Source organism: Solea solea, chromosome 9 (assembly GCF_958295425.1).
Source record: "Solea solea chromosome 9, fSolSol10.1, whole genome shotgun sequence".
Taxonomy (NCBI): Eukaryota; Metazoa; Chordata; class Actinopteri; order Pleuronectiformes; family Soleidae; genus Solea; species Solea solea.
Genome location: NC_081142.1, coordinates 6,569,127 through 6,590,819, shown reverse-complemented (window position 1 = coordinate 6,590,819; position 21,693 = coordinate 6,569,127). Strand labels below are relative to the sequence as shown.

The following is a 21,693-nucleotide window of genomic DNA, read 5'->3' as shown; positions in this document are numbered from 1 at the left end:
GGGTGAAGGATGTAATCATTTTATTATTTAATAGCAAGTGTGATATTTCACAAATATATGGCTTTTTATTTAGAAATACAAAAGTCGACGTAATCAGCATTGCTAAGTGTCTCATGTCCAGATATCTCTATTAGTATTAGACATATTCTCCCCAGAAATCATTTTATTTTAGGAGCAATTTGCACCCATGTTTCCACACCGGAGAAAGTTTTCGTTTGTTATACAATTGATATTTAAAGCCAACATGCGTTATAATGTGAAACAGCTCAAACATAAGAGCATGATCTGCCTCACTTGTCCACAATCACACAAATGTATCTGTTAAAGTTGTTTTCTGAGACAAAAGTGAATCCATTTCCGGTTGTTGTGGGTTTTTTTTCAAACTGTGATTTCTGTACACTTTACATATTCCTTTTTGTCCGCCCCGCAAATGATCAAAGACTGAAGTCAGAGATGCATGAAGCTGAGATGAAATAAGCCACGAGTCATCATTTGATAGACAGAAAAGGAAAAATACACACAAGTAAAAAATTATTTAAAAAGTGGATCATGATAAATTTACATTACTGAGACAAACATTATGACAATTGGAGAAAATCTAGAGCTGCAACTAACGATTATTTTCATAATCGAATAATCTGTCGATTATTTGTTTTATTACTTATTATTTGTTTATTATTTGTATTTGTATTACTTGTTTTAGATAACAGGTAATCTAATGACACACGTTTATTGCAACTATTGTCTGATTCTCTTTTAGTTTATTTGCACTGTAGCCTGTTGTGCAGGTGTATGCAGAGTTGTAATGGCACAGCCAATAGGAATGCTCTCTCTCTCTCTCTCTGTGTGTGGTCTGCCTGTCATAGATTTATTGGGCACAAAAAGAGTTTGTTTCTAATTTTACAATATTTTCCACCCTTTTTTTTGTCTTTAGTTCAGTTCTGTCACACAGTATTACACACTAACTGTAAGGTTTAGGAGCCATGTGACCTCAGACTGACCTCAGAGTTGATTCTGCTGCACATGCTCTGCCTAAAAACCCTAAAAGACTAATGCTATACATTTTGTTGATAGTGTGCATTAGCCAACACCATTTAAAATGATAGTAATTCATATTTTGCCTTTTAATAACAAATCCACTTAACAATCTCTACTACAACTTCCGGGAAAAACTTCCTATGAAAAAGTGGAAGGAAACATTCTGCACTCTAAACCTGTCAGTGTGTTGTCTTTTGTTATTCATTTTAACCATGTGTGTCTGTCACTAATACTACTACTCTTTGCTCGTAAAGTTCTTATGTGCAGGGAAACCAAAGGAGACGATGTTACATATTGTGCATTTAATCCAAGCTTAATCCAAACTTAAACCAAGCTTTACCAAAGTGCCCCCCTGGTGTGTGTCACAATCAGCAGCAAGAACAGCTGTATGAATGGAATCATAGTAGTCTGGCTGTTCTCCTCATCCTAGAGTGTTAATTCAGCTGCACAAGTTCTCCACAAGCCTCTTTAAAATATGATTAAGGGCTGAGATGATGGGTTCAGTATGATGACAGCTTGTCAGGGAGAAACTACTCTCTGCTGAGTGAATTAGCTGTAATTACTATGAATGGCTGAAATGAGCAGGCAGCTTTGTACACAGACATGGAGGAATTCTGAGGAGCCACAGTGTTAAAATTCAAATAAATAACCCCCTCTTCTTCACACTTTCAGTGTTATTCCCTGAAGATGCTAAGCCCAGATGAAAGTCAACAGTTGTCTACACGACAATACAATAAAAAGTCTGGCTGTGGCAGTGGAAACCAAAAGGCCAAGTGCATAGATGAGCCCTGGATATTTTTAGAAAGTAGTCCTCTGCTGCCCACAGTCAACCCTGGAGTGGTGAATATGCAAATTGTGTCTTTCCAGGAATTGATTGACACCAAAAGGAAGAGTTGCGGTGAAACTCGACAGGAGCAAGTGTGAGGAAAACGCTTCAAGGGAAGTGTGAAAAAACACCCATAAATACAGCATTTACGGGAGTGTCAAACACACCGGAGGAAAAAAATACATGTGAATTATGTCTGTACATAAGACTCTGTTGGTTTGTGATGTCTGATCTTATTTTCTCAGTAAACCCTGAATGACTTGTTTGAAGATCATTAAGATGCAGATTCAGCTGCAGAGCGAGCGCTGCATCAACAACATGACAGACAGCCTGATGAGAGATCTGAGAGAGAATTTAAAATTAATGGGGAAAATTGTCATTTGTCTCCTCCTCAACGAAACCACTCATTCATGCGTGTGATAACTGTGTTGTTTAAAATGGCTCAATAACCCCTTTGTAAGAGTAATGGATGTAAAGCAACACAATTTTGCTCCGATCAAAATCACAGTTCATGCACGAATCACTCTAGTTTGATTGTTTTAATGGAAAAATATCGGATGTGATGTGATTCATTGTGACGATAATAACAATATTAATTTAAAATAAACATTTGAATCAGTATTACAAATAAATTATTTGTTATAGCAAATTACCACTGTTTTCATCTATTAAATGCACTTGAATCCTTTAAAATCAAATTAATTAAAAAGAAACAAACTGTAAACTTCTTTTTCTTTTCTTTTGAAATTCACTTTGTCTTCTTGCTTTTTGGCCTTCTGGTTTTTGCCCCTGATCTTGTGGTCTCATCCTGTAAAACATTGGGAAAAGATTAGAAAATGAACAGATTCATAATTATGTTAAATTAGTACTCCAATTAATGTACCAAACCCTTCACCACACTTGACATTTATATGCTATTTTTCGGCACATGACCTTTTTGACGGACACTTTTTTTGTCTGAACTCCTGCTGAGTTTTTGTCAGTTAAGACGGTTCCGGTTCCCTGTTCTTATCTTAAGTTCTCTTTTGTCTTTCTGCAACGACTAGGAAATTTACAGCAATGCAATGCACTGATTGGCATGCACCATACTGTTTTAATGTGTTCAAGTAACTGGATCAAACACTGCATTTGCAAGTACTCAGTAACAGCAAGTAACAGCCACTGCTTATTTTTACCAACAACCAATGCTGCCAACGCACAGAACTCCAAACACATTGACAGCTTGTCTGGAAAAAAAACAAGCATGGATGATAATTCTACGAAAATACAGCGGGATGAACATTCATTTTTATACAGCCACATTATTCATTATATAGTTTTGAGCTCTAAACTTTCTCATAGTTTCAGCCAACAGGAAGTCGCTTTGTTATTGCATCAAATAAGCAACTCATTGAACAAGCAGCAGCCTTTCCTCTCATGTGATCCAGCATAAAACCAAATGGTTCAGCTCTTGTTCTCTCCTTACGCATGCAAATATTCACAGACTTGATCTACCGTGTGTTCCACAGAATTATTGGACTGTTTGTATCGCTTATCTTAGCTTATCTGGAATCTATATGAGATACAGCATTGCTTTAAGTACAATACATCCTGTCCAATCACTAACAACCTCCTGCAGGCGGCTGACTCTGGACTCCTCACCATCCTCATCCTCCTAGATCTCACTGCAGCAACTGACACCATCTCTCATCCTATCCTCCTGGACAGTCTCACTTCACTCGGTTTCTCCGGCACCTGTCTCACCTGGTTCACTTCATATCTTTCTGACCTTTCCCACTTTGTCCAAATCAAGCACTACAGATCCCAAGCCTTCCCAGTCACATGTGGTGTTCCCCAGGGCTCTAACCTGGGACCCCTCCTATTCATTATCTATCTCCTTCCCCTCGGCCATATTTTCAGAAAATTTAACATCTCTTTTCATTGCTATGCAGATGACACCCAGCTCTATGTCTCCACCAGGCCCACTTCCACTCTCCCACTGCTTAGAGGAAGTCCAATACTGGCTCTGCTCCGAACTTCCTCACACTAAACAACAATAAAACTGTGGTCGTACTCATCGATACAAAATCCACACTCTGACCATCGGTAACTCCACTGTCCCTCCTTCCCCTTAGGTAAAGAGTCTGGGTGTCATCCTCGATGGTATGCTTTCCTGCACTGCCCACATCAATAACGCCACTCGGTCTGCTTACTACCACCTCCGTAATGTCAATCGTCTCCGCCCCTCACTCACACCCCACAGCACCAGCATCCTCGTCCATGCACTGGTGATTGATTACTGCAACTCTCTCTTTGGTCTTCCATACAAATCCCTCCAAAAGCTGCAACTGGTCCAAAACTCAGCTGCCCGCATCATCAGTAGAACCTCCTACATAGAGCACATCAACCCCATCCTCCAACAACCTCACTGGCTCCCTGTCACACACCGAATACAATACAAAATCCTCCTTCTCACCTTCAAAACTCTCCACAATCTTTGACCTTCCTACCTTTCTGACCTCATTCATCCTCACACTCCCTCTCGCGCTCTCAGATTGTTTGAAACTGAGCAGCCTTGGCAGAGGTTTGTGTTCTCAAAGGGCTTTTTCTAGCTCTAGAGAAACCCTGTCAGTCCCTTCTGAAGAATTGAACACAGTGAACGTTGAACTGCATCATTCTCAGTTTGATTCCTTACTGCTCATTTTAGTTTCTCTCCCCTTAGATTCGCACAGAAAATGGCTGGAGAATGGATTGTCTGGAATTGTGCAGACACATTTTCCCCATAATCATCCTGGACTGAGACTGGGGTTGTACCCTGACTTTTGCCCTATGTCAGTTGGGATTGGCTCCAGCTCTCCCACAGCCCTCATGTGGAGAATAAGCGGTAGACAATGAATGAATGGATCCTTGTGACTTAGGTAAATACCTGATTGTGCCTCCACTGCTGACAATAGAAGGACATTTATAAGATATCCAATCTAGTATTGGATCTTAACTTAAACTTTACACATCACACAACTGTCTTTTGCGGTTTTATCAAGGCATCACAGAGAGATTCAATCTGCTATTTTAAGGGCACTGAAACTATAGCACATGCTTACACTGATTATATCTATTATAGAAATATATCTGGTGTGAATGACTGCACTGTGTTTTGTCAAAAAAGCAAAAAAAACCAAAGCTGTTTTGTCCTTAAACTGCAAATGCACATTTTCTTTCATGAAGTGGAAACAAGTCTCTTTGTATGCGAGTCCATTCATTCACAAGCAGGGACGTCTACTTAGCTCTGCAGATGTTGCCTTCAGGGGGAAACAGAGCCTTTGCTGTCGGGATGAGACTGAAACCAAGTGTGGATTTTTACACTGGACTGACGGGGTTTTGAAGTCGGACACTTTTACGAGAAGGGTTCACAGTACCTTTAATCTATCTGTGGCAGCAGCTCAAAGGGTTGATCATGTTAGCAATGGAATAACTTCGCGGAACACAAAGACAACTTCAAAGCAGTCTGAACCTAACTTCAGGCCGGTGAGAGCGAGGAGAAAGTGTTTGATCTCCAGAACATGTGAAAACTAGACACTTCAAATGAACCAATATTCCTAATATGACTAGAAAGTGACAATGGGAATCAAAAGCAAGGCCAATGGACTCTCCTTGCAGCCATTTTATTAGGTACACCTGGTCCGTTGCCTGTTAACACAAATATCTAATCAGCCATTGTGATTAAATGGCAGCAACTCTGATGAAAAGTGATGATCTTCTGTGATTTTACCACACAGTCATCTCTACAGTTTACAGAAAATGATCAGGAAAGAAACCGAAATCAGCTAACTTTTTTCTATTATTATTATTATTTTTATTTTGTACCAGACTGGGTGCCACTCCTGTCACATTATTAGACTTTGTGTACCTAACAAAGTGGCTGGTGAGTGTTTGTCACACTACATCCTCTAGTGCATAATAAATGTGCCATGTGCAGAAATATAATAAAGCCAATTTGAACATATTTTGAACTCATTAGCAGCTGATGCCGGAAATACAGTATATATGTAAATGTTATCATTATAGCAAATTGTGTCAGAAATATTAAATATATTAAAACATTTATTTTGTCAGCATTAATTTGACATTTTGTACCTGTTATTATAACTCTGAATGTATTTTATATGTCTGACGCTGGTGTTGAAATACCTTTTTTTTTTGGAAAGGAAAAATCAAAACATCAGTTTGGAGGAGCGTCAGGTTGCAAGACAATTAAATTACAAGATACTCTGAGGTTTTAAGCGTCTGCATTAGAAAACTTGAGAGCAAAGTCAAATTTGACTGATGATGTGTCAGAGGAAATGTATGAGGAGCAGATAATATCTCACCAAGGAAGGAGTGTATCCCTCCTCCACCAGGATGTTTCTCGCACAATTGTTGATGTGTTTGAAGCGGTCGGGACCCAACAAAATGCCTCCGTACCATCGAGACACGACCACCATGACATTACGCACATCCAAAATCTGTGGTGAGAGACACACGTAGTGCATAAGAAATGAGTGTGAATTTGCGAGAGGAAGGAAAGGAAAAGGAAAAAACAATAAACACCCTTCCATGACAGTCATTCTCAAGCAGTCAAATATTTCACACCAGATGCGATGTGATGGATGACTCTTCATTACGTGCAACTGACTCAGATGCCAGAAATATAAAGTCATCCGATGTAAAAATATAATCCTCGAACCGACTGAAGATGTTACAAAATGGCCGCCATTAAGAGACAGTTACAGCAAAAGTGTTTCAGCTTGTCTGATAAATATGTATCATGTTAACCCCGATCAAAGGGAAAATTTAATTCACATCTTCGTAATCCTTTGCACCCATCATTGACAAAGTGGTGTAATAAATAAATAAATAACCTAAATGTGTGTGATGGGTTCAAAGAATAGTTGAAAGTAATTTGAGGGAATTTAACCGATTGTTCCACTTAATAAATCCCTTAGTGCTTTGAGTTGGAAGCATAGACTGTATGTGTAAAGTGGACATAGTCTTGCGGTTCTTCCAAGGACACAATGCGGAACTGCAAATATACTGAATATCCACCACACGGTGACTCTGCTGGTCGCAAAATGAACTTCAATTAAATAGAATTCTTGGGGAAAACAAACCTAATTCTCACTTGATTTACAACATTTTCCAGATGGTTCAACATGATGGGTTGCCACTTGGCCTGAAGTTAAGTCAACCAACAATATTATCTTTATTCACAGTGTTGTAACACTTCACGTATCTGTACTTTACTTTGTTATTTGTATTTCTAGCTACATTTTCTCTAACTATCTTTGTTACTCATTACTCCCAAATACAATCAGAGGAAGAAGAGTTTGTAGTGGTCTGTGTTTATAGAGAGCTTTTCTAATCTTGATGAGCTGCTTTACACCATAGTTTTGCCATTCACCCATTCACACACTTCAACATGGGGGTTAAATGTCTTGCTCAAGGACACATATAGACTAGGAGAGCCAGGAATTGAACCCACAACCTTTCAGCTGAAAGACAACTCACCCAAATTCACTGAGCTAACATGGTTCAACCGTAACTCCTCACTTTTTTTTTTAATACTTTTACTTTTAAAACCTTAGTACATCTTATATCAGACAATTACTTGTGACACTTTAATGTCATAGACTTTAAGACTTTTACTTAAGTAATATTATTAAAAGTGACTTCAACTTCTACCAAAGTAATTTCCTGGTAAGGAGTAACCCTTTTAGGTACTTTATACATGATCGTTAATACAATTGTTCAATTTTTGATCAAATGACATAACATATGAGACCATTATGCATCCAGACATGGAGGGAATACAGGAGCAGACAGAGACAGGATAAGGATGTTTATCCAAACCATGACATATAGAGAGAAGAAACACCCATTACGATTAGATTTAAAATAAGATTTACAGTATAAAAGCCAGAGCTGAGGACCCTGCTCCATCTGTAGCTGCGATAAGGAATTCTGAGTGTTTATTCTCTCGACTGAACATGGGAATAAATGTATTGTCAGACTTTTCCTTTAACTTAAAAGTAGCACACTGCACTGCTACACCAAGAAAGAGAATCAATCTGTAATTTTAAGGCTGCGCACACTCTTAATCAGGTCCTTCTTTTATTCATCATCTGACATATGAAAGCATAAATCTAAATGAGGAAACGGGAGGAAAGTTGTGGAGGGAAGAACAAGATTAGAGAAGAATAGATCAAGGATGAAACTCTTCATGTAAATTGTTCAGCAAACCAAGAGTGTCCCAAGTAGAGAATTAATCAGTGTGTTACTCGGGAAGAAGACAGAGGACCTGATACTATCACTCAGTTACAGTCGGTCAATCAGTAGCAGAGTCCGTCCTGATGGAACGTCTTTTATTCTGTTCTTATCTCCACATGTTAGAAAAAGCGCATATAGAAAAGGAAGACAAGGAGAATCTTCATTTTTTAACTCGTAGTCCATGTATGACTGAGATTTTTAAGTAGCAACAGGCAAACATGAAACAACTTATCTTTTCATGCATCCATCAGCCTTAGCAATTTCGCATTTCCCACAATTTGACAAATTTAATATTTGCTCTCTTTTAGCTCCGTTTTTGGTCTCAACCATCTCCTGATGAAAATATCTTTTACCTGCGAGTAACAAACAAACTGTGTCTGCCCACTTTTGGTTGCATTGTACACTGGATTACTGTAGATAATAGCTTTTTACTAAAAATCTGATAATAAAGCACACTAATGAGAGCTGTGCAAGTCAAAACTACAATGTTATGAATGGCTACAAACACATTTAATGTACATTAAATGTTTCCTATGGCAGAAATATCATTATTAAAATAACCCATTGTGTAAAATATGATTTAGGCTACTCATACTTGAGTTTCATCAAAAGTTTGTAGACTTCACTTCTGGAGGGGGGTAACAACACTAGCAGTGTTTTGGTGTTTTGACGAGCTTTAAGCAAACTAGCGTAAAGAGTGTGCAGTGTTTGTTTCCCTTCTGTTTTGGAAGGAAAAGCGTGTTATTCAAAGACAGCTTGATTCATCTGAATTCAGTGCAGCAGATCACACACCCAAAATCCAATGCACTATTTCACACTGATTTATTTCTCAAGAAGGGGGTCACACTAGTGTGAATGAGTATGAACTTTAACTTGAGTCGTGAACCTCATCTGGAACAGCTCTGAGATGACTCTGCGGTAATGAGTTTGACCCACACAGAAAATGCTCCGCTCACAGCACATTTCATATTTTCGCTCAAACCTTTAACTGGCCTTTCAATAACAATGTTACGGGGAAACAAAGTTTCTGGACAATAGCACATTTTAGTGCGATGTGGGTGTGTGTTTGTGTGTGTGAATCACTGAGCCATCTGACACCACACAAGCCTGTAACAAGTACGTCTTTGATATGTGAAATGAAAAGATTAAAAACTGTGTGAAATTATTATTGTGGGACTGAATTTCCCTGAAGAGGCACAGATTTCACACATTATGTAAATAGTAGTGGTGTGGAGCTTTTTACTAATATGGTAAACCACAAACTCCATCTCTCTCTCTGTGTAGTTTCATTTTTTCTCAAGCCGCATAATTGGATAAATCATTGTTTCTTTGCTCTGCCTTCAAAATTGAACTATTTCAACATCATGATTAATGGTGATGATATATCTTCGTATCTGACAACATATGCAAAATGTGCTGTCTAATACTTTGTGTGTATATTTTCTGGCATATACAGTGACCTTGTCGTGACCTTATGGAGACCAAAGCCTGGTCCTAATGAGGAAAGAACCTAATTTCTGAGAAGTGGTTAAGTTTAGGGCTAAGATTTGTCATGAAATATTGTGGTTAGGTTAAAGGTTAGGGTTAAGCATTGACTGGTTATGGTTACAAATAGGGAGAAGTCTTTGTTTAGGCTGCCCAAATGAATGTAGGTCAGTAAAGAGTCCTTAAAACGATAGCTGTGTGAACCTTGTGTTTGTTTGTGTGTGTGAGTACGTGTGTGGACACACACATTGTGCCTTCACACTTAATATGATGCTTGTTATTCCATCCATTTTCTACCGCTTTATCCTCCACATGAGGGTTGCGGGGGGCGCTGTGCCAATCTCAGCTGACACAGGGCGATAGGTGGAGCACACCCTGGACATTTCGCCAGTCCATCACAGAGCCACATACGGAGACAGACAACCATCCACTCACACACTCACACATATGGTCAGTGTCCAATTTACCTAATCTCCATATTGCATGTTTTTGGACAGTGGGAGGAAACGGGAGAACCTGGAGAAAACCCACGCACACTCGGGGAGAACATGCAGCCTCCATGCAGAAAGGCCTTTGAGCTGATCTATGATAATTTAGCATTTTATGTTGAACAGTTTTTGTGTTTAGGTATTCATAATGTCAGTAGTTATATGAGGTGGACACAATTGCGAGTGCAGTAATTTGCATTTCATTTTTTTTGTTCACTTTCAATTACCCACATTATCTGCCATTTTAAAGACAAAACAATTAGATTTGTCTTTTTGGTCACAACTATCTTAATAACCATCACTTGCAATCCTAATACTGATAATATGTGGCATCTTTTTTTCTAAAAATTTGCTTTGTCATTTTAATCAAGGCCACATCCGTGCCACAGTACCCGTCTGCCATGTGCACTGACAAAGAAGCTGCTCAGCCTTTGTGGTGATATAATGGTAATAAAATTGAATGAGGTGACATGCCTTGTCTTCATTGAGACTTAGCTTTTTGGGTAAATCATCAAATTCCCCTTTTAGGTTGTAATTTATTTCATGTTTCAAGACCCGGTCTTGAAATGCTTCAATTACAGATTTAATGACCACAGAAACCTCGGGATATAAGTATAAAAGCCATGATAGCGGTTAAAAAGACAATGTGCCCATGACATGCAAACGCTCTGTGAGTGACGAATAATAACCTGCATTAAATGGAGCAATCTCCCTCCTGCAGCTGTCTCGCCATCGTCCTCACAATCCTGCAAGAAGCTGTGCTTGTCCTCACAGTGAATCCTACAACAGTCACAAGACACGACAGCTTGGCATTAGGCGGTGAAGCTCTGAAACGTTTGTGGTCAGAGAATGACGCTGTGACACCGGCAGCCTCTTCATCACAAAAGTTTTTTAAGTGGTGGTCTAAATGTCAGCGTCTCCTCCTGGTGAGTAATGACCACCCGGGCAGTACATCAGCAACTCCACATCGACCTCATTAGACACACATTTAAAAAGAACTCTCACAAACAAACAGGCACGCATTCATAAAAACACAGACACACAACAGGACAAAAAGGACACACACATATTCAGATAATACACAGTGCTGTCAAAAAACGGTCATTTTCTCTAGTGCTTTTTTGGCCTTTAATTGCAGTAATGTGCCCTTTAGAGGAGACAGCCAGGCCCCAAATCTCAACTTATCACATTTTATTCACCACTAATGAGACACACTATACAACTACCCTGCAGGTTCTGGCATGACTTGCATTATAAAGTCATGGCAAACGCAATATTTAGTATTATAGATCTTACATTACTGACCTGTATGCATAAATATTGTGTGTGGCACTTGCAATTTTCTTGTTTTCATACAGCTTCCCCAGGACCATTTTAACCTGCAACACACAACAAGCAGAACAGTAAATGTCATGACAAATTTCTGACTTCACTGAAGGTAAAAACCGCTGACACGAGGTCTTTACCTCAGCGGTGTTAAATAAAAAGCATTTCGCGGCTCTATGTTAAGAGACGGAACTCAATTTCAAAACCATGTAAGAGAGTGAAAAGTATGAGATTTTTGTACAGATGGGGTGACACTGCTGATATAAAAGAGCATTAGTCAGTTGTTCATGTAGGGTGGTCATGAACAGTCACATTTCACAGAAGTAAAACTGGGTTTATATGATACATTTTACTCTGGGAACTGTAAACTTTTTCTAACTTTTCACTCCGATGGTTTGAACAAGATCTCAGCTTGAACAGAGGTCGATGGCAAAATGAGCCAAATTCTCACTTGATTTATAACATCAGTATAAAAAAATATCATTTATAGTCACCTTATCTCTCGCTCCATTTTGATCAAATTTCTCTATACCAGTGTGTGAAGAATATGTGAGAAAGAGGAGGATGATGTGCCTCCTGCGAAAAGTCTGCAGCTGACTTTGTTCGGTCTATTTCCACCACTTTATTTTAATGTTTCTGATAATGGTGTTGTTTCCAGAGCTCAACATTTTATAAGTGGTACTTCTGGTCTGCCTGTTGCCAAACCTCAACATGGTTGCACTTGAATCACATAACACGGAGTTCAGACTCTGATGGATGATGTCATGACTGGCTGCCACTTGCAGAAGACAAAAACAATCCCCAGGCATACAAAAAACATTTGGATGATGTAAAGTCTTTCCAATTTTCTGAAGCAACTGTATTTTACATCATGTGGGGGAATTGGCCGCGTATTTCACATTCTCAGCGCTTCTTTGAAAACACAACAGCGACACGTTTTGTGCTTCTAAATGATCCTCAGAGATCTTTGAGGGCAGCGTCTCAAAAAGCAAATCTTGGGGAGGTCTCAGTTTATTCAGGTCATCTACTCTTCTGAGGAAGACTGCATCTGTAAATATCTTATTCCATATAGCACTTCACAGCAGGTGGAAGCTTTAAAGACAAGTTGGTGTGCTGATGGAGAGACAGACGGATATTAATATACAGATATGACCCAAATTATGGTTCAGTTCTGGGCATACATTTTCACATTAGAAGATTTCAATTATCCATCTCCTTTTTGAGAAGAAAAACAAGACATTTTTAACTCCCCACAGATTGAAAATGTATTAATTTGCAGTATTGTTCAATAACTGATGTGCAGTACCTGTCTGGGAGTCACCACAGGTGCTAAATGAGGCTGAAAGGTGCTGCGCCGGTCTGTGATGGCTTGTCCATGTTTGACTGGAGGCAGCTCTTCATCTACATGATGAAAATGTTACTTACACATGACATTTGAGCTGTGTTTGATGACAAAACAACTGAATCTAGAGAAAACAAAGGAAGCGGTACCATCTGAACGATCCATGAACAGAAGTGCATTTTCTGTGTTCAGTTTCAGAGTCCTGAAGTCAGGTACGTCTTCATCCTCGTCAGCATCATCCACCTCCTCCTCAGCCGTCATATTCACTTTTTCTTGTTGAACCACTGAAGCATATTATTTGAAAAAGAAAAATATATATATAAATCTTGTTAAAGGTTATAAATCCCAAACCAGGTGCCTGTAAAGGTCGACTAAGTTGCCCGCTGGCGTGGCAGCTTGTCATTCAAATTAAACCCACTGAACAAATTATTTCCAAAATGACTGCTGATGAAATGATCCCGTGCCCTAATAATACACCAAAACACACATTTCATTGCAGGTACAGAACTATCCCTAGAAATGTTGATGCTATTAGGATCAACAGCTGAGCTGAAATTAGTGCACTGCTGTCATGGAAACAAAGGTTCATATTATGCAAGCACATCAGCTAACACTACAGTGCGAACGGCACTCGGTGTTATCTGATCGTCCAAGTACATGACAGCAACTCAGTTCACTTAAGCACGAAGACATGGTCAGGACGACCTGCTGAAGTTCAAACTGAGCATTGCTGTGGGGAATAAAAGGGAGATTTAAGTGACTCTGAGCGTGACATGGTTGTTGTCTGGTCTGAGTATTTCACAACTTCCACACACAATCATCTCTGGGGCTTAGAGAGAATGGTCTGAAAAAGAGAAAATATCCAGTAAGCAGCAGTTGTCTGGGTGAAACTGCCTCGTTGATGCCTGGGATGAGAGGATGTGTGTGCAGACTGGTTAGAGATAACAGAAATGCAACAGAAAAACTCAATTCCCACTTAATTTATTATAATATTTAAATAAATAATTTCATTAAAGAAGAACAGCTGGGCACTTTAGTTTTCAACAAATCGTAGTCAAACAGAATGACATAGGAATCAGTGAGTTTGCTGTGACTTATTACGTATTTGGTGTTACTGATTATTATTGATGTCTGGCTGCAGGATTGTTTGCAGTATTTAAGTCAAGGCAAACTATGGAGCTCATGCTCATCATAATAAAGGATGTCATCCATGGCAAACGTGTGGCTCATCAGTATGTTTCAGTGTTTAAAATAACAAGGACATCATTTACACAGTCTTACAGAATTATTTCTAGTCTATTCACTGTTTTCATCCCCACCCCGTTTTGTGTTCTCGCCACCGTTGTTTACGCACTTTTCATTTCCTTCCATCGTGAAATGTGCATCTTTAGCCTCATCTCTTCCCACCATCACCTCTCTCTACACCATGCCCCTGTAATCTAAGTCTGTCCAACCAGGTCTTAACTAAAGCTTGGTGCCCCATCATATGTGATACCACATGAATGGAAGAGAAAGGACAAATTACATCACACAACAATAGAGAGGACGGTTACTGTCATTTTGCTCACAGGAAACCAGCTGCCTCAATCAAGTGAGACAGCTCATCCACCCCATAAAACCCGATTCAAGCCGACACGAGTAGAAAATCTTTACCTTGGGTAAGATTCTGACACGGTAACAGACGGCATTATATTGATATTGATCTTAATTCAGAGCTGTCGCTCAAAATCAGTTACAGCAGATTTGTTTTTAATGCCCCTGCAGGCTTTAGTGTTCATCCGACCATAGATTTAGATCACATCAGATAGGGCAGGGCAATTAGACAGGGCTACTGGACAGAGCATTCACACGAGAACTTATTCGGATTTGTTTTGAGGGTCCCGCGTGTGAGAATTAGAGACGTCTGATGGCGAGACTGCAGATTGTAACAAACACAGGACTCCTCTGCTCATTTCCCAAGCACATCAGGGAACTACGGTGACACCAGAGAGGACGTCGATATCACTTTTTTGTGTCCGATACTGTGAACTGTGAAGCTGCTCACCGCCCATTTATGCCGATGCATTGACCAGAGAAGGTCTACAAAAAAGTAGTGAGGCTTTGAGGCTTTCTCCACCATTATCCCGCTCTAAACTCCCTCTTCTTCAGCCAGGTAACGTCTGCCCAAGATTCACTCATTCATTTCACGCCCGGCGAGTGAAACTAGCAGGGACTGTTTACTTAAGAGCGTCTTCATTTGTTCATTACAATATATCTGGCGTATCGATTCTCGTATTGCACAAGGAAAGACCAAGACGGTATTTTGACCCACCGCTAGAACGAGGTTGTAAAATATTCAATTCATTCTGCCTCAGGGAAACTTGCAGTGTCACAGCACCACAAGATAAATTCCATGATGAATTGTAAATTCCAGCAAATATGAAAACATGAAACAATATTAAACATGGAGACAATAAAAAAAAGAATAATAGAAACAACGTAAAAAGTATGTGTGAACTTCTTTTACAGGATTGCACTGACATTCGTTTTGGGAGGTAGGGTTAATAAAATAGTCACACTCAAGAGACACGGTAAAAGGTGTTGATTACTGTCATTTTAAACCATTCATATAAATGTCCCCATGGAGCCTAACTTTAATTTGTCACACCTCACCTGTTTCTGTGCTTTGGGATTTCTCCACCAGGAACTCTCTTATTTTCTCCACCCACAGGTAGAGGATGCTCTCCCCAACATGCTCCCTGTTGAAATTTAAACATCCATATTGCACTCATCACAGACTGAAGAGAGACTGATCTGCAAACAATCATGAAAGGCTTTTGTTGTGGCTAATATCACTCCACAATACCGCCTCATGAAGTCACAAATTATGAGAAGCACTCACACATAGAGGTCTTCCAGGCTGTTTGCCAATTTGGCCCTCTCAGGGCCTCGCAGCCACGCTGCACTACAAAGCCAAGAACAAACAGAGGATTATTGAAGAGGAGAGGGTTTTCAAGTGGGGTGTTGTTCTATCAGTTCAGCAGATCAAGATTACATTTGAAAGGCAAATTTACTTACTTGATCTGGTAGATGGGGGGTGATGCACTCGGATAATCAGGTGGTAGAATGATCTGATCAATAAGAAAAGAATCATATCACTGGATTTCAAATAAACTGCAATGGCAGCCACTTGTGACAGTTATTATGCAAAGAGATGTTTCCCTTTTTTTCCGTCCCTCTACCTGCAGACATGCCGTCAGCTTCGACTCCTCCAAGTCGCTGGATATTTTGATGCAGAATATTCTGGACGCTTCATCTATAACACACCATTCATCACCATATATGGAAGACAGGGCCTCGACCTCTTCAATCTAAATGGGAGGAAGTCGTCGGTGTGAGTCTGGAGACTTCATATACCAATATCATCAAATACAACAGCATGGAATGCGTCCAAAGCTTTAATCCAACCAAATGGATGATTAAACAAAATCATTGCTGTGAATAATATATCGTCAAATGTGACAAAATACGGTATTTTTATTACAAATTAAGATGGAACGTATTCCTTTTTTCCTCAAACAAAACAGAATCTAGGAAAAGGATAAAAAAAAAAAAAACAAGATGTTTGCATCCAGATGGTTAGATGAGTGTTGAGAGGAACATACCATCAGAGCATCTACTGTGGTTTTCAAACATTGCGGCGCATTCCTGTTTTGGAAATTGGATGCTGTGACCTGAATTTGAAGTCAGTGCATAAGAGGCATATACTGTGACTATCTACAACAGAGCCACTAGACAGTGATGGGCTATTTAGTACTTTTGTACCCACTTATCTTCAGGTTCATTATGTTTTCATGTTAACTTTGAGAAGGCATTAATTTGTGTCAAGATTGTGTCTTTGTGCCGTGCTGCACGTACTAATGAATCCAGGCAAGCTGGGAGCAAACTGTAGTATGTGTGTTCATGCACTTTTATCTGAGACAGTTGCATTTGCATTCAAATCTTTGGAAGGACCATTATGTGAGTACTGAATAAAAGTCATTTTTGGTGAGTCCTCACAACTTCATAGGATTTTTGAGGAAACTTGGTTTAAGGGTCAGAGTTAGAGTCAGGTTTAAATCGGGGGACGATACAATAATGATCTGTGCTGACACCCATTTGAAATGCATCGCTTTGTTACTGTGTTATTGCAAAGCCCTGAGGTGGAGAGGGCAGGGGGTTAGGGTGTGGAACTAAAAGGAAAGTAAAAGGAGAGGAAATAAATTGGCGGCATCAAATGAAATCCCATGGCCAAACATGCATGGATTCACTCATGGTGCTCTGGCTTCATCATACAGTGAATGAAATAATGGATGGATGGATGATATTCAGGATAAAGGACTGTACTAAAGAGGCAGAAATGTTTTTAACCACAGGTTACTAATACTACTGTTGTGGGATCAGCCCTCTCTGTCCTGACCTCCGTTTTCTGACCGCTCAGTTCTGAGAAAAAGCTAATTTCCTCCACGGCAGATGACCCGTGACAATCTCCGCATCTTGGAAACTCTCCGACAGTGTTGATGACTGATGTTTTATTGCACTTAATATCTGACTCTCTCTCATTTTCTTAGGTTTCTTCGCAGCATAGGCAGTTGTTGTCAAAACAGGAGTAGCAATCATTCCACAGTATACAGAGTATGGAAAATTCAATTGTGGCGCCTGTTTTCTCACTGAACTGCCCTGTGATTGGTCTAAGCCTCCTGTCACACTTCAGATTTAGACTTTGGCTAATTTATTCAGTCACTTTAAAGAAAACATACCTAGAAAATACCAGAAAACACATAGATACATTGTGAATCAATGTAATGAGCATGCCAAAAAAAAGTAGGTGGCATTATAATATTAACCACAGAGTAAGTGAATCAGCATCCTGGAAAACAAGTAGTGGAAGAGGATTCTTCTGTCAGTAAAAATGGCTAACCAGGGAAGTTATGTGCCAACTGATAAAGAAGTTGGGGTGCTTCTGGGGGTTACTTTGGAAAACAAAAGAAGAAAAATTCAAGAAAAAGCTGACACTGACTGAGCAGTATCCCACCGAGGAGGAAGAATTTCCTCATAGAGAGGAGGAATTGAAGTCATCTGTCATCACCATAAAGATAAAAGCAATACGAAATAAATATGGACAGGCAGTAGACTGTGGTCACAAGATAGGTCATGGAAGGGGGATTTTACTTGAACTGTGTGAGCAGATTTGACGGCAGCCACCACTATATCTCATCTGGTGTGGAGATTATGGATCTGGATGCTCCTATAGCAACAGCTCTGATTCCCCATCCACTGTGGACCTGTCTGAAATAACTGACAAATCTGTGTCTGATAAAACTTTGACTCCCTCAGTGGTGAAAGAGAGGACGGATCTTCTTCAGGTATTAAATGAATATCTGAGTGGCGTTTAAAGCTCAGCCCTCTCTCCCACTTCCCTCGCCATAAACTTCTCATACCACTTTTTTTAACAGAAAAAAATGTCTACTTCCTCTAAACTCAAGGGACACATGCATGACAGATTGAAAAGAAAGATTCCTGCCAAGACACAGGCACAGCTGAGGAAGAGCTGCATATAAAGAGGAAAATGCTAGAAATGATGAAGACCTCAAAGATGCAGGCTTTAGACAGTTTTCAGTAGTTCTTTACCTTTTTAACTGCTTTTTTAAACATGCCTGTTCAAGTGGAGGGATCATTACGGCCAACAAGCCTTTAATCTAGTCCACTACTACACACTGGCACATTTCCACACAATTCAGCACATTTTCCCACACCACCCACACTCAGCTCCACCTCAGGTCCACAGGGATTAGAGCAGTTTGCCTTTACACAAGCCCTTTTTCAGGAAGAGTTGTGAATGTGAAATGCTTGGCTTTAATTTCCCTTGTTATGACTGTAGTTTTATGAATAAACCAAGTGCCAATAACATCAGTGTTTTATACACTTTAAAGTAGTGTCATGAACACTCATGTTTGATTTATTCTGTTTTAATAAACACTCCAGTGTCTTAAGACAGCACTAAGAGATCTGATGTTACATCAGTTCAGATGTCTGAGTGATATGATATCTGGGTGATAACCCTCAGGCTTCATTTATAGACATTTTTGTCAATTTTCTCTTGATCTGTTTTTGATCTTGTTTTTTTTCCACATGCATCTGGGAATTTGAACACAGTTTGATTGCATGATGCTAAGATTTTTTATGAAAAAACTCAAAAATGTTGTAATATAATGTTATAAAATAATATTTTTGTGGGTTTAAGAAAATAACAGTGATATCAAGTAATCAAACTGGCATTTATAGGGTTAAAATCCTCAAAATCATGGTAGTTTTGAGCAAGTTGTTAAGAGACTTAAGCAGGAAAAAGTCTGTCATTTTTTTTGCAACAGTGTTTATACAGTTTTTGGAAGTGGACATTTTTGTCCTCTAGTGACTTAAGAGGGTCGTAAATTAAACTGACGCCTGAGGGTTAACTCAACAAACACATCATGAAGACAACAAAACACTCTGTAAACAGGTTCAGGTGTACACAACATAACTTTTGATGAACAGCTTTGGATGTAAACACAATATTTTGAATGTTCTGTAAGTAATGAATTCATTTTTAATGACTATGAATTGATTTCATGCCGAGTATATGACCTCTCACACATTAATGTCTCTCTTTCTCACACACAATCCTCCTACTCACACACACACACACACACACACACACACTTCAGGGAATACTGCAGCCTCAGAGGCTAACACAGAAACGAGGTGAAGTCCACAAAATTCAGTAAGGACTCTCCTGATCCTCTTCTCCTCTGCAGGCAATCTCCTCTAAAATTACTCTGTGTAGCCAGCTGGTTGTCTCAATTTCCTTAGAAACTCTGTGTTCCATCACTCCTTGGTAACCTCAAAGAAATTGAAGCAGGTGTAAAATACAAAAGAAAGGTCCTTTACATTGATGTCAATTGCTCTTCTCATTTCTCCAAAGCATTCCTTCAGTGCACTTTGAAATGCAGCATTCATGCTTGACACAAAGACAGCAACAACTGTTCCAGGACAGAACTTCCTCCTTTAGCATATTCCTTTATCAGGTATGGAAGCAAGGAATAGGCTGGGTCCCATAGGGATAAACTAGGATGGCCTTTAAGTAAGTGTTTTTTAGTGAAATGATGTTGTCATGTTCACTACCTGGCCATTCAAGTATTACATCTATGAATCTGCCAACTGTGCTAAATAGTACACTGTACAGACAAGATTCTTAAGCACACAGACTGTGTGGGCACAGTAGGTCACACAGTGACAGTGGAGATCTTCTCGTCATACAAAATGTACTTGTGTTCAATGAGTGCAATATAAACAAACACTACACACGTGATGTAAAACAGTGCCTTTTTGCCCCATCCATACCTCCAAATGGTGAGTTCCACTCTGGCCAAAAGTTTTAAAAGTCTCAGTTTCAGTGACATAAAACTCACACAATGCCAAAACACATTAAAAAACCCTCTGTTATTAAAAATACCTGGCTGTGTAGACTAAGCACTAGTCGTGAGAGTGTGAACAAAGCCCAAAGGAGATGCAGAAGTGTTCTTCCTCAAATCACTTGATTTACATCGTGCTGAAAGGTTACAATTGACTGTTTGGTAATTATTTATTGATTCAATTATACATTTCCTTCCACTTATCCGGGGTTGGGTCATGAAAGCAGCAGGCTAAGCAGTTAACTCATTGCATTTAAGCCGGTACACATTGCATGGTTGTTGCTGCCAGACGAGCTAGTCTGAGTATTTCAGAAACTGTGATTTTCTTCACAAAAATCACTGGGGATTTGCAGGGAACGATCCAAAAAGAAAAGAAAGCAATTCTCTGAGCAAAAAGATAAACATGCTAGACTGCATCTCTGAGTGCTACCTGATGCTGACACATGTCAAAATGTCATAAGAAAAAAGAAAAATGATGTATTGTAGGATGAAAATATGTATTCTGTGGGTAATGGGGGCGGGACTAGATAAGCTTTTGCTTATGTGTATTGGGTAAATTACACTAAGATGATGTGTGATGATGAGTGATCTAACTGACATGAAATGACTGAAATAAACAGATAAATACTGAAATAAACAGATAAATAAATAAATAAATAAAGTAACAGACACTCAAAAAAAACATTTGTTACAACTCAGGGGTGCTGAGTGACTTCTCTGAAAACACATGATGTAGATGGACTACAACAGTAGAAGACCACAAAGGTCACTTTATCAGGTCATTATACCTAAAGAAATGCGGGCGCTTGTGTATGATCACTCGAGCAGGTTGTGAGGGAAGAGATTCCCTCACAACTGATGATCTATAATGTAAGAAAACTTTATTTCTAAAGCACTTTTCAAAAATAAAATCACAAATTGCTTTTACAATAAAAGCACAACGTGGCATAAGACAAGGGAAAATTAAAATAAAATAACTATAAAAATACATCACATAAAAACACCATTAAACTGATAATGCCTCCCTACCTACTAATCATGACTTTCATCACAAAGTGTGTGTGTGTGTGTGTGTGTGTGTGGTCAAGTTTCTGTTTCATAGTTGCTCGTGCATCTGCACTTTCATTATATGACTGTGTAGTTTCTTTGGAGATTTCTGTTTTTGTTGACAGTGACGTTTGAGATTTAAATGTCTCTGCTGACGAAGCAGCACCAACTTTCAAAGACTACTCGACAACAGACAGTGAGTAAACATAAACTGTCAGGTGGTCTTCACTTTATCAGTCAGAGCACAGACAGCTTACTTGAGACTGCAGATCCTCTCCTTCATTCTCCGGATTTATTGAGTCTGCCATTAGTTTAATGCATCATCAAGTCACCGTTGACGTGTTCAAAAGTGTAAATAAACCCTGAAGCACACGAACTCCACGAAGAAGA

The 21,693-nt window shown here is 39.3% G+C and overlaps 1 protein-coding gene across 2 annotated transcripts in view; it reads right to left on the bottom strand.

Moving 5' to 3' along the window:
- impact (impact RWD domain protein) overlaps nucleotides 1–21,669 on the bottom strand; it is a 22,174-nt gene extending 505 nt beyond the window's left edge. Inside the window, exons 1-11 of one of the 2 annotated variants that reach the window (XM_058637654.1) lie at nucleotides 21,561–21,669; nucleotides 16,009–16,137; nucleotides 15,845–15,897; nucleotides 15,669–15,731; nucleotides 15,440–15,525; nucleotides 12,937–13,071; nucleotides 12,752–12,846; nucleotides 11,425–11,498; nucleotides 10,809–10,899; nucleotides 6,211–6,345; nucleotides 2,389–2,672 (exon numbers count right to left, since the gene is read on the bottom strand). In XM_058637654.1, coding sequence (XP_058493637.1) covers nucleotides 2,613–2,672; nucleotides 6,211–6,345; nucleotides 10,809–10,899; nucleotides 11,425–11,498; nucleotides 12,752–12,846; nucleotides 12,937–13,071; nucleotides 15,440–15,525; nucleotides 15,669–15,731; nucleotides 15,845–15,897; nucleotides 16,009–16,137; nucleotides 21,561–21,611 — 972 coding nt within the window. In that variant the 5' untranslated portion in view covers nucleotides 21,612–21,669 and the 3' untranslated portion in view covers nucleotides 2,389–2,612. Of the gene's footprint in view, nucleotides 1–2,388; nucleotides 2,673–6,210; nucleotides 6,346–10,808; nucleotides 10,900–11,424; nucleotides 11,499–12,751; nucleotides 12,847–12,936; nucleotides 13,072–15,439; nucleotides 15,526–15,668; nucleotides 15,732–15,844; nucleotides 15,898–16,008; nucleotides 16,138–21,560 lie in introns of those variants that run through there. The other variant, XM_058637656.1, reaches the window with a different exon arrangement.
- Between the last annotated feature and the right edge of the window lie 24 nt (nucleotides 21,670–21,693).